General features: G+C 39.7%; 3 protein-coding genes across 4 annotated transcripts; all 3 read right to left on the bottom strand.

Annotated features, from left to right (window-relative positions):
- Positions 1–233: 233 nt before the first annotated feature.
- mrpl9 (mitochondrial ribosomal protein L9) lies at positions 234–2,982 on the bottom strand. Its single transcript, XM_070922139.1, has 7 exons — positions 2,735–2,982; positions 1,695–1,854; positions 1,471–1,595; positions 1,324–1,377; positions 1,094–1,195; positions 907–990; positions 234–618 (listed from the first exon to the last, which is right to left on the bottom strand). The coding sequence occupies exons 1-7, from the start codon at positions 2,819–2,821 to the stop codon at positions 295–297; spliced, it is 936 nt and encodes a 311-aa protein (XP_070778240.1). The 5' UTR covers positions 2,822–2,982; the 3' UTR covers positions 234–294.
- An 887-nt stretch (positions 2,983–3,869) lies between these two features.
- Positions 3,870–5,509, bottom strand: LOC139299462 (transmembrane protein 272-like). 2 transcript variants are annotated; one of them, XM_070922370.1, is made up of 5 exons: positions 5,462–5,509; positions 5,318–5,380; positions 5,168–5,218; positions 4,849–5,040; positions 3,870–4,228 (listed from the first exon to the last, which is right to left on the bottom strand). In XM_070922370.1, exons 2-5 carry the CDS (start codon positions 5,376–5,378, stop codon positions 3,972–3,974), a joined length of 561 nt encoding a protein of 186 aa, XP_070778471.1. In that variant the 5' UTR covers positions 5,379–5,380; positions 5,462–5,509; the 3' UTR covers positions 3,870–3,971. The 2 variants fall into 2 exon arrangements, with proteins under 2 accessions (XP_070778471.1, XP_070778472.1); XM_070922371.1 differs by having other exon boundaries at positions 5,318–5,360; positions 5,462–5,486.
- Positions 5,510–7,575: 2,066 nt separating this feature from the next.
- On the bottom strand, positions 7,576–9,566 carry LOC139299253 (1-phosphatidylinositol phosphodiesterase). Its single transcript, XM_070922157.1, has 3 exons — positions 9,499–9,566; positions 8,369–8,939; positions 7,576–7,959 (listed from the first exon to the last, which is right to left on the bottom strand). Exons 1-3 carry the CDS (start codon positions 9,564–9,566, stop codon positions 7,576–7,578), a joined length of 1,023 nt encoding a protein of 340 aa, XP_070778258.1.
- Between the last annotated feature and the right edge of the window lie 4,456 nt (positions 9,567–14,022).

Genomic DNA, 14,022 nt, shown 5'->3' with positions numbered 1-14,022 from the left:
CCTTGGAAGCCTCCCACAAGATTTTTCTTTTAACTGTTATATTGTGGGAGGTCAACCAGCTGAGAGGCAACAGTATTGTTTCCCATAATACTTCACTCAACAACAGTTTACAGTGGTCCAAAGATGGATTAACATTCACTCTTTTAATTGCACGTCCTCAGAAGACAGATGCACCTTTGAACTAAAAACATTTTAATAAATCACACACAGACAACTGTTTTTATGCATGTATAATGTGTATTATAGATAAACAATATCCATGATAGTTCTATGAACATCTTCATCTGGAGTCCATTAATCTTTTTTGGGGCTGTCACTTGGTGCTGTTGTGTCTTCACTCGTCTGTGTACTTGGAGCTGCTGTTTCTTCAGCAGCAGCAGCAGCTCCTGTCGAAGCTGAAGCTTCACTAACTTGACTCACAGAGTCTTTACCAGCTCCAGCTTCCACTGCAGCGTCAGAAACTGCCTTCACAGCAGCTTCTGCCTCATCGGCAGCTTCTGAAATATCTGCAGCTGCCTGCTGCTGCGTTTGTGGTTTCAGCTGCTTCTGATAACTTGCAGACAAGTCTTCATACGGCACCAGTGACATGGGGACGCGAACGGTGTCCATTCCATTAACCTGGAAGATACAAATATGAAGAATAAGCAGTCTGGTCTTTGGTAGATTAACAGCCTTAACCTGCTTCTGTTTAGTGAGGTTTTTATTTGTTTTTGGGTGTGGAAGAGTGACATGAAGAAGTGCTCATGGTGGAAAAATACTGACAGAAGCTTAAGTTTCAAGGTAATAGTCTACATTTTAAACACTTTGTTCATTGTTTGGAATCAATTTCTACAAACAACTAAAAAGACATCTATAATGTGAAGCTACACTTATGCATGTGATGCACTGAAAAAGAACATTTCTTACCGTAATTTCACACCAGTAGTCACCCAAGTCCTTGATTGACTCAAATGGAAGACTCAAAGCCTGAGGTGGCACAACAACTCCCAGCTGAGGAAACGTTTAAGTCAAGTCAATAAACCAATGACTTCTACGTTCAAGCAGGACATTTCTCAGTGTAATGTAATGTAGGGGAAATAGAAAAGACAAAGACCTTCTTGAGTAACTGCCTGCAGACGACCTCTTTAGTGACCTGGAATTCATCTGAGGGCATTTTCTGTATCTTCAACTTGGAGCATTTGAGGAACTCCACGGTCTGTAAAAACAACAACAGGAAAGCTGTTAGTCTGTTGTTCCTTGCATCTCTTAAAAACTGTGACTCAAGTGTAGGATCCAAGTAGTGAAGAAAGTCAAATTAAATATCACCAGTAGATGAAAACTCACCAGTTGACCAGTGCGGGTTTGGACTCTTTCCTCTGGCTTCCCCTCACGCAAAAGCTGTTGGTAAAAAAGGTGACGGTGATCAATAGCTATACATTACCATCAAATATGTGTAATGAATAAATGACTGTATTAAAAAGCAATACACACTCGTAACTCCTCAGCGAACATCTGTTTGTTCTCCAGTGATGGATATACTGCGAGGCCTTGAGGCAGCAGCTTATTTCTGCCAACAGACTTTTTCACAAACACAGTGTCTCCTCGCCCACCAAGCTCTGTCAGGACAGACAGGTTTAATTACATTTTATTACTTCCTGTGACAACTCACAAATCGGAGGTGTATGTGATGTGTTGAGAGCATTGCAGATACTCACTGGGTACAGTCTGAGTCAGGATGAGCTCAATCTTCTCCTTGGAAACGTGTTTGGTGTCTTCAACCAACTTGTAGATCCTGTGTCTCCGGGGGTGAAGCCTCGGCGGACTGTCTACTTTAGATAAGGGCACCTGCCACCAGCGCTCCACCACAACTGTGTTCTGTGGAAACATCAAGCACAAACTTTTATGTTTTTGTCATGTCCTCGTGGAAAGCAAATGTTGTTACAAAAGTGAACTGCAGCCTTCACAAAGCTTCAACTTGTTGAGGGTGGACCAGTATGTTTCTGTGGACCCAGTTCTTTATATTTTCCCACTTATACACATACATAATTCATTAAGACCTACTGCAAAGGTGCAAAACAAGTTGAGTTTCAGACATCCACCTTAAGATAGTTGATGAGCAGAAATGTAATCAACAACAATGTTTGATAATTGCTGTTAATTTATACTACATGTATTCAAGGAAAACAATACTAATATTCTCTGGTTACAAGTTCTGAAATGTTAGAATTGGCTGCTCGTCTCTATTTCATATCACTTTTAATTTATCTGGGTTCGGCTCAGGGAAGATATGATGGATCTTTTTTACTATTTTATGGCATTTTATAGACTAAACAATTAATTGTAAAAATGATCTATACGTATAAAAAATGGACAGAGGAATTGATCATGTAAATCTTTAGTTTCAGACCTTATAACACCATTACGACTCATTTGCCCATATAATGTGGAGTAATGAGTGTGTGCATTGTAACATCGAAGTATAGAGATAGGAATATGACCATAAGTTCAGAGGTCATATTTTTCAAGTCATTTTTCTATAGCCGACAACAGCCTGTTCATATTATGGCTTGCCAGTCACGTGTTTTAGTTTAGTTAAGTGATTTATCTTTAATTCATATAATTTACACCTCTAACGTTAACCAAAACTGACAGAGATTTTTAACAGTTATCCACCGCTGTTTAGTAGGTGTCAAGACGATGACACTCCTGCAGTTTCAAACACTGACGGATAGTTTTACTATCTTCAGACACTGACCTGAGCAGGAGTCAGAGAGAAGCTCCTGACAGCAGGCTGGCTGAGCAGGTCCTGAAGGACACGGCGGCCGGAGCTCCACATGTTCATTCAACAGCGCGAAACAGCTCGTTCAACAACTTCTCTCAGACTAACCACCGAGGAGCTCACTGCAGCCGAGGCTCAGACACCTCCACCGTCAATTTAATCTTCTATCACCGGTCCGACAACAGCAGCATGTATGTTAGCTTGATGCTAACTGGTGTTGGTTGGTTGTGTGACGTAAAAGGACCCCACTGAATGCTATAGTAGTCTTGAAAAATGCCTGAATTAAAAATCAGGCTTTTAAATTTGTTCTTGCTTTCTTTCTTTTTTTTTTTTTTTTTTTTATATGTATTGAATATGTCTATTCATAAAGTTTATTAAGAACATATTATTAAAAACGTATCTAGTGTTTAGTATCTTTGGTCTTCTTTTTTTCTTTATCTTTTTATTGTTGATTTTAAGAACCCTCATGAGCTAATGCTGCAGTAATTATCTACTCTCTCTGGATTCCAGATATTACAGATACAAACACAGCATACAGTATATACCCCTAGGATGTACATATAAAATGTAATTAATAATAGCAACACTAGCTGAAAATCTTTGCTAACCTCCAGACAAGGATGCATTAAAAAACATCAGATATGTGGATGGAACGATGCAATCAAGAAAAGTTATTTCACTGCAGAAAACACACACATAGCAGAGTAGAATATAAAAACACAATACCAAAAACAATTTATTCTCCATCTCAATACTGAATCAATATTAGCTGCCACTAGATTATCTAACTCTAGCTCAAACGTTAACTGTATGATTATGGAGTCAACAGGAAGCATGTGATGGGACAGTGCTTTTGTGTGAAAGAGCAGCAGAGCTGCCTCAGCAACAGAAAATATCAAAATCTTGCAAAAATGTTATGTAAGTCTCAAGTGAACTAAGACACCTTTCTTCAAGCTTTTACAAGAAGATTACAGAAAGACAAATTTTAGCAGTTTTGGGAGCTGCTGTTTAAATCATTTTATTTGTAGCTGTCTACAATTTTTATACTTTCTGGAAAACAATAAAAACTACCACAATATCATAAAAACAACCCTCAGGAGCAGAATCAGAATCATTACTGTTTTGGGGGGGGGGGGGATTGGGAAAAGTTTCAGTCAAATCCATTGTAAATCTACATCCCTTAGACATTTGGAGACATGAACAAAGATTTAAATCACACATCACCAGCAGGAGGTTCTTCACTCACAGCACCATAGAAAGTATTGCGGTTGGGTATCAATCTGCGTCTTGCAATTACAGTCTTACAGCAGGTCAGAAGAGTGAAGCAAAAACCACAGGTGAACATGAGAGCCATAGTGACCCACAGCAGGGTGGTGATAGCGAAGGCAAACTGGAAGGTTGTCTTCTGGCAGTACCGAGGTTCTCCATGTGTGTAGCTGGGAGGATATACGGGATAAACCCACGTAGTGCCTACAGGGGGACATTTCAGAATATTTCAATTCAATTTAGAGTTGAAACTACACACTAAAATGAACTTAAAGGCCCTGAAAACATGTTTTCTCAATCATCTGTTTACTGTGAGTGACGGGGTCCGACATGAACACAAATGTCTCTCCCAAAGTTAGAACAGTTACAGAGAGAGATTTCTGCCTGTGCTGTTTTCGCTGGTTTGAAGCGGGTGTGACTCGGTGAGAAAAAAAGATGGCGTCACGTACGTCCGTGCACCAATTAGGATTCAGCAACATTTGAATCAGAAGCTGATGACAGTTGGTGGGTTGTTTGGTCACTGTCAAAAAATCTGATCAAACCACACCCACACAGTCCTGACAGAGTTTTTGAGTGTTTTGACAAACTTTAAAGCTTGTGAAAACTTGCCTTCAAATCTAATGTTGTGGAGAAATACTTAAAATTTAACATTCAGGGGCTTTAAACTAAGCTTATCTGTGTTTTGAATTGCAGTGGAGTGGAAGTATAAAGTAGCATGAAATGGAAATACTCAAGTAAAGTACCAGTGCCTCAAATCCATGCAAGAATGTCTGGAGAGATTTATTTTGGTATAAACACAATGTCTCTCTGACATTTTCTCCCACCTGCAATGATCCAGCCGAAAGTGAAGAGGTGCAGGACGGTCATGCAGGTAGAGCACAGGATGCAGACGAAGCCTTCCTCCCAGATGGTCCTGGTGTAGGTCAGAGACAGAGAGAGGACGCTGGCCCCTCCCAGCACTATCAGGTAGATGGGGATGTTGGGCTGGACTGGACAACGGCCCAGGTGTGTCGCCCCTATGATTCAGGTGTGTGCATGCATGCCAGTATTAATTTGGGGTTATGGAAAAGATTCCAAAACACATTGCTTGTTGTCAAAAATCACTTAAAAAATATTGCAGCGATCAAACAGAAGTAAACCCACCCAAACCAATGGCTGCAATCATAACCATCCACCAAATAATATTCACCACAACTACGAGAGAGGAAGAGGGAGAGGGTCAAGGATTGGTATAACAGTGAAACATAAGGAAGAAGTCAGACATAAATGTGATGGAGAAAAAAGACTTCTAACCAACTGTTGAAATCACAGAGGCACTTTTAGGCCTGGATTCCACCTGTGGAGACGGATTCATATCTGCAGTAAAGAAAAAGAGTCTTGTCACAATTAAACACAGACATCAATATGAAGAGGAGCAGCAGCAGTGTTATACTGTACCTGTCTAGCTCTTTAACGCTTTTTTCTTCTTCCAGTATTCACTAAGTGAGTGTAGAACTAAGCATGAGTTGGCGTTCGTCACTTCTCTTAACAAAGTGCCGACTTTGTTAACATCCTTTGCTGTTTTGGCAGGATGTTAAGACATATTGGTTACAAGTCGAAGCATTTCAACAACTGTTTCGCAACGCTCTCTCTGCGTTTAACCAGAAGGAAATAATGATAAAATCAGTCACTGTTATCTGATATAAACAATCAGCATGTAAAGTGTGTTTTAAGCCACCAACCCACCACCAACCTTCTATTTCTTTGGCATACCACACTTTTCTGACATTTTACATTTTGCAATTCATTCATACATAATCAATAGGTATTAATGGGATTGCATGGTGCAGCACGAGGGCTCAATTAATGTAATCCAGCACAGAAAAGACTGTGTGGTACACTTGCAGTTACACAGACAGGAAAAACTGTATTATCAGCTCTCATCAGTGTGGTAATAAACACACAGGGTACACTGTCATCATGCAGTCATCTAATATTTACTGTTGAGCAGTTGGACACCTGCTTATGGTTGGTTTTAGTTTTCTTTGTAGTTTCAGCACCAGGACTAAATAATAATAAAAATACATGCTTTAAACATATGCCAGTCTTATTTGTATAATATACAATATTCATATGATTTCTAGAAACTTTACCTTGATGAGTGCTGGCTTGGTAACATCATTGGCCAGTTTGGAGTCTTTAGCTACAGTATGACACTGTTAACAGCTTAGATCTAACAAGCGAAAGCAATATAGTGCAAATAATTATCGATCAAATCATCAGAAAGAAAACCTCTTTAAGGAGTTTGAAACAGGTTTGGTAGCTGTGATGGTCCATCCGCCACTTGTTCTCAATCTAGAGTTTGGAGCAGCATTTAGGAAAACCATCTGAGGGCATCAGACTTGGATCCAGCTGTGATCTGATCTCAACCCCGCCTTAAAGAGTGACTACAGTGACTCAAGCTCAAAAGATCAAAATCAATTCAGCAGAGCCAAAGAAACCACCTTTTTTATTCCGTGCATTCTTCTACCTTTTCAAAACCTGATGCCTACATTACCCACAATGCATAACATGTCCGCAGACAGTTCAGTCCGAGATTTGGGTGTGTCATGCTATTAGCAGCTAATGTAGCTTCGAGCCGGTAGCCTCGAGCAGAGATGAGGAGCGGGCTACAGAGGTCCGCACTCACAACACACAACTCCACACCCACAGATTCTTTTCTTTTTCAAACTTGTAGTCTTCATCCCCAACCAGCACTGACTTATGTGACATCACTTAAAGCAATTTATCAGATCCCTCTGACACCACAAAAGGCTTTATACAACTTTTTTCACATACGCAGTTGTACGCCCCAACAGCCCCTTTTAATGTGTAAAATATGCAGAGTATCCCTTTTAAAGTGTTGAGTAAAATTATAAACGGTGAAGTTAATTATCTGCTTCAGTAAGATTGTGGCTTGGGTTCTGCAACAACGGTGTGACAGTTGAAGTGGGTGTGTGATGCAAAGGTTGACAGATGAGGATGTCACTGCAGACACAACCTGACACAAGTGTCTCTGCAGCAGCACTGCCACCCTGTGACAATCAAACGTCCGTCCTGGCACAAACCTAACTCCTGGTTCAGAGAGACACAGAACCACAAAACCTGGCAGTGATCAAATACAACAAATATCTGTATCAGCTGTTAGACTGCTGTTCTTTGTCCCAGGTGAAGCGGTACATTATTATTATTTATTTGGCTTATTTTGGCCTCATCACAGCGTCAAAATGACCTGACTGATGATCTATATGGATACAATGTGTCAAAACAGCAATTATAATGCACTTTAGCAGTTTCCACAGCAGTTTATTTTCACATTTTCACATGTTGCCATTTCTGGTTCATTTTTATGTGACATTTACTTTGTTCCCAGTGTCTTTAGTGAATGACACAATGAAAAGTTTCTTCCGAGTTATGATTTAAACCATGTTCATTACAGTAAAGTAGTAAGGTTACACCTAACTATTGAATCCGAGCTATAACTGCTGTATTTGGTGTCCATTGTGATGCCTCATTGATTGCTTGATTTTGGCTCAGACATTAACAGTAAACCGTTTGATCACCTTCTTTTTCAGTGAAGAAATTGTGTATTTCAGACTTGTCTTGCTAGGTGCTGTGTTAAAGGCCTGTCTTCTCTTTCTAACCTCTTTTAGCTGGAAGTCAATGATCATTTGAATAATAGGAGCAGCAGGGAAGTCCATGCATATGATTCCAAGGCGCTGGCTCAGGTCCGTCTTGGCCCTCAGGTAGTCGTACAGTTGTGCGTTGACGCGCTGAGCGACGGCTCGGGGGTACGCAAACACACCAGCTCCACTGCTGAAGGTGAGAAAAATCTGGCCCTTGTTTCCTGCAGGGGCCGCCTCCAGGTGCTCATAGACGCTCTGCCATTTCTCCTCCACATGCAGAAGTGTGGGTACCTACAGAGAACAGCACATGTTTAATAACTCAAACGCATTCATTTCAATTCGGAAAATATTTCATGAGTTATACATTTGTATGAATTGCTTTAGTTGAGGGCATCCACAGCCAGATGTTTTGGTCCTGTTTTTAATACCCTTTGAAATGTATGTGCACAGTTTTTGATCCTGACCCTGTGACGGCCATATTCACCAACCAAGCTGTAGTTGTGGCCTTCTCTACACTGCTTACTTGATGACTGATTCCCCTCAAATGGAAAGACTGCACCACCAGTTAATACATGCTGTAATGGTGCAAACGTACTACTCTGCTCAACCAGAGCATTTTACAAGATCTAGTAGATCTTTTTTTTCTTTTGGTTTTGATGTTGATTTTTAATAAAAATGTTTGAATAATACGTTCTCATACCTTCCAGTCATCGGCTATGTCCAGAGAACCGTAGCGCATCCCCAAGTCTGGCCCAGAAAAGTCCTGCAGGATGACGAGTTTCCCTCTGGCCTCTCCCATGGTCGGCACGAGCCGGCTGTGCCACAGCAGGTCCCAGTGAGCGTAGCGATGGATGTAGTCCACCACAGCACCATAGATGTCATACGTCTCACTGAACTCCTCCTTCACACGCATCAGCACCGTCTCACTGGGATACTCTCGCAGGAAGTCAGCCACACCCTCCAGCACCTGGCCGAAGTGCGCCCTCTGATAAGACACCCCGTGATGGATGGTGAGGTTCCCTTTGACGTGACGGACACGGACGTCTAGGAAGCGGATGCCAGCCCTGAGCTGGGAGGCCAGGCTCCAGGTCTGGCACTCTGCATACACACCACCGTACAGGGCCATGGCGTTGTGGGTCCCAGGCATGGTGACCTCAGACAGCGGCTGATCATCAGGGATGCTGGCCATCCAGGATGGGTTGAGGAACTCCGGTGTGGCTGTGTCATCATAGTCAGGTCTCTGAATGGCACCGTGACTCAAACCAAGGACTCTAAAACACAACAGAGATTTGTCATGTTTGTGGTAAATAAATCAGGTTTCTTATCGTTCTTTGAGACTATAACTGTTAATATGGTAATAAAAATACTTTTTTATGTTTGTCAGTAAAGACAAAATGTCGCATGGTTTGAATAAGCTGTTGGATTTCTTGATCATTACTTTGTTAAAATTCATATAATAATGTGATATAAAAACTAAAATGGGAATGAACATAAACTAATTTGTAGGTAATTTCTATGCTTTTGTACAGCTTAGTTTGTGTATTTTCTTACATGTTTTTGGATATATGAATATATTTATTAATGTATTTCACATAGTTTTTAAGCTTATAGCCTTTGATAGTTTTATCTTTGTAATTAACAGTGTTTTTTCTTCTTTCTCGTGTTCATTGTGTGTGTATCTGTTGACCTGGGTGATGAGCTGCTGCGTAAAACTGCCTTTAGGATAAATAAAGTTGTGTTCAACTGAATCGTATTAAAACCTAAGTCAGGCAATGTTAACACATACAATGATCTGTTAGAATAGTGTGTTCGTGTTTTCAATGTACTCACCCCGCTAGCACCATCAGCTCAAGTAACATCCTCTGTATTTTCACTGGACCTCCTCTGATGCTGCTCATCATGTCTGATTGATCAGATGACATGGTCTATGATCAGCAGAGGCACAGGCAAGAAAAAAACCAACTGAGGTCAGCATTTAGTTAAATGTAACGTGAACATAAAGTTAAATGTAAGTGAATAACAAATTGGCCAATAAGATGATCGTTTAATTAGCCAGTGAACAAACCATATATCTATCAATAAATTATCAATAAACTGGTCAACAGAACAATGAGAGCATTAATATAAACATGCTGTTCATTTATCACAGACAGGGAGCACAATGTGGCTAGAACTTTAGCTAAATCAACATTTGCTGAGAATAAAACAGATTAGTAAAACTTAATTTCCCCTCAACTCTAATTCTCTCCCAGTCTAGCGTTTGTAAAATTACTAAAATAGAAAAACACTTTCCCTCCGTGAAAGTATGTCAGCCAATATGAAAACCAAACAAACAGTGGAAACAATTCAATCCCGGTCGACCTCAGCTCACCCCTCCAGGCCATGTCAATGGCAGGCTTAAACCTTTCTAATCCCAAAACTGAACCAAACCATCCACTGCTGCTGTGTCAAACCTGCTGATGTGTTGATGTGTGCTCCGGTTCATACCTGAAACCAGAAGATGTTGGTCCTCGGTCCAGTCCGGGTGCCTGGGGACAGAAAGAGAGGGAGAGAGAGAGTGGAGGGGTCAGAGGCAAAATGACAGACTCAGTGTGTCCACCTGGGATGTTATTGTGGAGCTCAGCTGCATAGAGGAGCAGCTGAGCTCTATGTTACAGAGCAGGGGTTGGAGTGGGGGGGGGGTTTGTGTGTGTGTGTGTGTGAAGGGTACTCATCTGATGACACCCCTCACTTATTGTGGTTCAGAAACACATCAAAAATCCCCAAATCAAGGAACAAAATCCTCTGAATTTGTGGATTTAGCATTAAACGTGTAAATAAAATGATTAAAATACAAAGTTTGAATCTGGTCAGCAGAATGACTTTATAATCTCAGAAAGTGCATCAACTACAGGTGAAGGTTTTCCCACAGCGTATCTTATCAGTTAGAGAAAGCCCAATATTGATAAGGCATACATCAATACAAAAGTAAGTAAGTTTCTTTTATAAAAAATGAACATAGTAAGGCCTACACAAATATTTTTGCCTACAACAGGCTATTTTAAGAATAAATTACTAAAAGATTTGGCATAATTTGAGTTATTGTTTGGCTCACTGAGATATTTTAATTAAATCATAAGAGATGGACAAAATAACAGTAACACTCAACACGGAGAATATCAAATACCAAAGAAGTAGGATGGGTAGGCTGCAGGTAGTGTCATCCAGCAGATGCATCCTGAATCTGTTGCTTTTCAGACAAAGAACAATAAACTGAGAAAGGTGTGAAACTAGATTCCAGTGATCAACTTGCACTTTAGTTTGACTCTGAAGAAGACACGGCTGTCGTCTGAAGCTGATCAGTGTGCTCCAGTTTTATCTTCTTTCTCAGGTTAAAATCCAGTAAATACTCATAGCAGCCTTGACAACGTACAAAACTTACTGTAGGCAAACTTAATCAAGCACTACATTATGAAATGAGCTGTTCCACAAAAAATAATGGACTAATATGACAATTAATGCAATACATTTGTTCGATCTACAACAAATGTTTGATACATCAAAACAACACAAATTCACAAAGTAAAATTAATTAAGTTGTAAGATATTACTTTGTGATTTTGAATGGTTTCTGCATTTGAATTATTTTGTTGTATCAAACATTTGTTGCATTAATAAGAAATGTATTGTTTAATTGTCATGTTAGTTCATTCAGTTTTTATGGAACCTGGCAGCACCTGATCTGCACACATCTGCTATTAAAACACAATTAAATTATGGGTGTTGTATAAGCAGAATCAATTAATCTCACCCTGTGGTGCATGTAGCAGTTGTCATACTATACAAACGTAAGTGTATGTATTTGTAATTGTCGCTATAATTGCTAGAGCAGCTCCCTCAACTGACTTCACTGACCCCCAGGTCATCAACTATGCCAAACACCTACTGAATTGGAAAAATGCAAAAGAGCACGGCATCTACTGAATGAGTGACATCATTATGAAAAATATGCTTGAAATTAATATTTATTGGACAGGCATCCCACAGAATAAGTCATCTCAGCACAGCTCGTCCCGTCAGGGGACACAGGCTGGGGGGGGTGTGAGGTAATCAGCTCCGAGGGGTCAGGGAGAGTGCATCTGTGTGTGTGTGTGTGTGTGTGTGTCTGTGTGTATAGTACATGGAAAAGTCTGCAGATGTTTTCCCGTTTTGTCTCATATCACTACGCGGGAAGTCAAATATTACATAACAGACTTGTCCTTGTCCCACTGAATAATATTTGTTTAGCTGTTAATACAGATTGTATATCCGGAGCGCACAGAATAGAAATTCCTGCAGTTATTATTAAATAATCTGGCCAGGTGAATCCAGGTGAATGCTGGGAACTAATAGCGCTTTCCCTGACTTTACCAGAGTAATGCAAACATTCAACATTTCTATAAAATATAGTAAAACAAATGGAAAAATGTGTTTCTCAGTGTGCTTAAAGCTAATGATACACTATCCACTATCCTGCTGTCAGTACCTGTGTCAACAATAATAATTAATTTGTTTATTGTTTGTTGTTAAAGCCTCTAGCTAAGTTGACATGGTATTCTAACGTGAGGGCCCTTGGAGTGCAGGAAGCTGAGGAGTGTCAGGTGCAGGTATCGCTGCATGCACTGCACCACCAGATAGCACCAAAGTGATACATTTTCCAAACCTGCCTTTATGTTTTTGTACTCATACTGGCACGAAAGGCATTACACAAAAGAAAACACTTATAATTGCTTTTGTGTGGGAAACGTACTGTATAAATTAACTTACCTTGTCTCTTTTTACAAGTGGACCGAGAGTGGAGGATTTCTAGAAGAAGTTGCAAGAGAACGTAGGCAAACAGAGAGAAAGTGCTGCAGGTTTGGTGGAAAATAAAATAGATGTCCATGTTGTCAGCTGGTCACAAATGAATCAGCAAATCATAGTATATACAGCACAAAAGTGCTCTTTTATTAGTGCATAATTTGGCTACTGTAGCAACATTGTTGTTGTAGATGGTTCTGTTGTAAAGTATTTAGTGTATTTCAGCTATTTTGTGTGACATTTTCATACAAAGTACACATTTAGAGTTGACTGTTATTATTATCAGCAGCACAAAAATACAGAATCAAACACAAAGAATCATGTTCAACTTATAGAAGAATACAGTAAAGTCTTATATAAAATAAAGTCTTATATAAAGGTAGAGACCAGATTTAAAAATGGATTTGTATTTTGTTTTGGTAACAATAGGACAGACACACACACACACACACACACACACACACACACACACACACTCGTCCAGAAAAACAGGCTCATCACACTTCTGTTGAATTTCACTGCAGTTTCTCAGTTTCTGCAAACCTTTTAAGAATTGAACTGAAAGGGGAGGTTTAACATTTCGTGGCTTTACAAGCTCTTCCTCATGATTTTCTTTGTTTTATATTCTCAGGGCCGTAGCTATGATGGAGGACACAGATGTCATGTCTTCAGAATTGTTTCTGTGAATTTGTGGGACTTTACATTGTACTGTAACAATAACAAAATAAAATAAATAAAGGTATCTAATATTTCTCCAACAGAATTACATTCTGGTATTGCAGAGAAGATTTCTTTTGGAGGGTGTGTGCTGTGGTATTTGAACTCATGAACGCTGTATGTGTCTATGCACAATGTGGACGGGAGCATATTCTGTCTTTTTGCATGGATTTTATCTTTCTTGGCATTAACGCTACTGTGGGACATCTGAGCGCCCCAGCAGCTTTCAGGCATTTTAAAGGGTCAGTTCACCTAAATTACAAAAAATAAATAGTAATAAAATAAAATATATACTTTCTCTCTTACCACTGATGCCATGCAGTACAGCTTTGGTGTTATTTGACCTACTTGTGAACAGTTGTCATTCCAGCGATTTCTTCTTTCACAGAAATAATGCCTATAAAAACTGTTTAACTGAAATGTTAAATTCTTTTTCAAATTCACATCCTTTTTAAATGTGCTTGTGCACTTGAGTTGCACCTTATATTCTTATCGCATAATTGTGTTATTGTAATTACATGGCTTTGATATTTTAGACTATGAGAGTGAAAAGCGCTTTTGTCAGTTAAGGCAGAAAAGTGCTATATAAGTACACTCCACTTCATTTACAATTAATGTGATTGATAGGCTACTTCCTGTTAAATGGTAATACATCACTATGAAAACTTTTCTATGACACTGTATCTGGAGAGAAATGTTGCTGTTGAAAAATCCAAATGTAATTTTTAATGCTGTGAGCGACAACAAAATTCAGTTTATCTCCATTGTATTTCAAAACCTTGGCAAATAAAACCAACTCCATCTGCTTGTCTTGATATA

This window comes from Enoplosus armatus, chromosome 16 (assembly GCF_043641665.1).
Source record: "Enoplosus armatus isolate fEnoArm2 chromosome 16, fEnoArm2.hap1, whole genome shotgun sequence".
In the NCBI taxonomy this organism is placed as follows: Eukaryota; Metazoa; Chordata; class Actinopteri; order Centrarchiformes; family Enoplosidae; genus Enoplosus; species Enoplosus armatus.
The sequence above is the reverse complement of the archived record's forward strand: the minus strand, read 5'-3'. Positions and strand labels throughout refer to the sequence as shown.

Excerpts from the sequence above, each read along its gene's own strand:
- mrpl9 (XM_070922139.1), bottom strand. The coding sequence starts at position 2,821 with ATGAACATGTGGAGCTCCGGCCGCCGTGTCCTTCAGGACCTGCTCAGC. Across the intron at positions 1,855-2,734 it reads TCTCTCTGACTCCTGCTCAG|AACACAGTTGTGGTGGAGCG; the intron begins GTCAGTGTCTGA and ends ATGTTTCCACAG. Across the intron at positions 991-1,093 it reads GCAGGCAGTTACTCAAGAAG|CTGGGAGTTGTTGTGCCACC; the intron begins GTCTTTGTCTTT and ends ACGTTTCCTCAG.
- LOC139299462 (XM_070922370.1), bottom strand. The coding sequence starts at position 5,378 with ATGAATCCGTCTCCACAGGTGGAATCCAGGCCTAAAAGTGCCTCTGTG. Across the intron at positions 5,219-5,317 it reads CTCTGTGATTTCAACAGTTG|TTGTGGTGAATATTATTTGG; the intron begins GTTAGAAGTCTT and ends CCTCTCTCGTAG. Across the intron at positions 4,229-4,848 it reads TTTCGGCTGGATCATTGCAG|GCACTACGTGGGTTTATCCC; the intron begins GTGGGAGAAAAT and ends GTCCCCCTGTAG.
- LOC139299253 (XM_070922157.1), bottom strand. The coding sequence starts at position 9,566 with ATGAGCAGCATCAGAGGAGGTCCAGTGAAAATACAGAGGATGTTACTT. Across the intron at positions 8,940-9,498 it reads GAGCTGATGGTGCTAGCGGG|AGTCCTTGGTTTGAGTCACG; the intron begins GTGAGTACATTG and ends GTTGTGTTTTAG. Across the intron at positions 7,960-8,368 it reads ACATAGCCGATGACTGGAAG|GTACCCACACTTCTGCATGT; the intron begins GTATGAGAACGT and ends TGTTCTCTGTAG.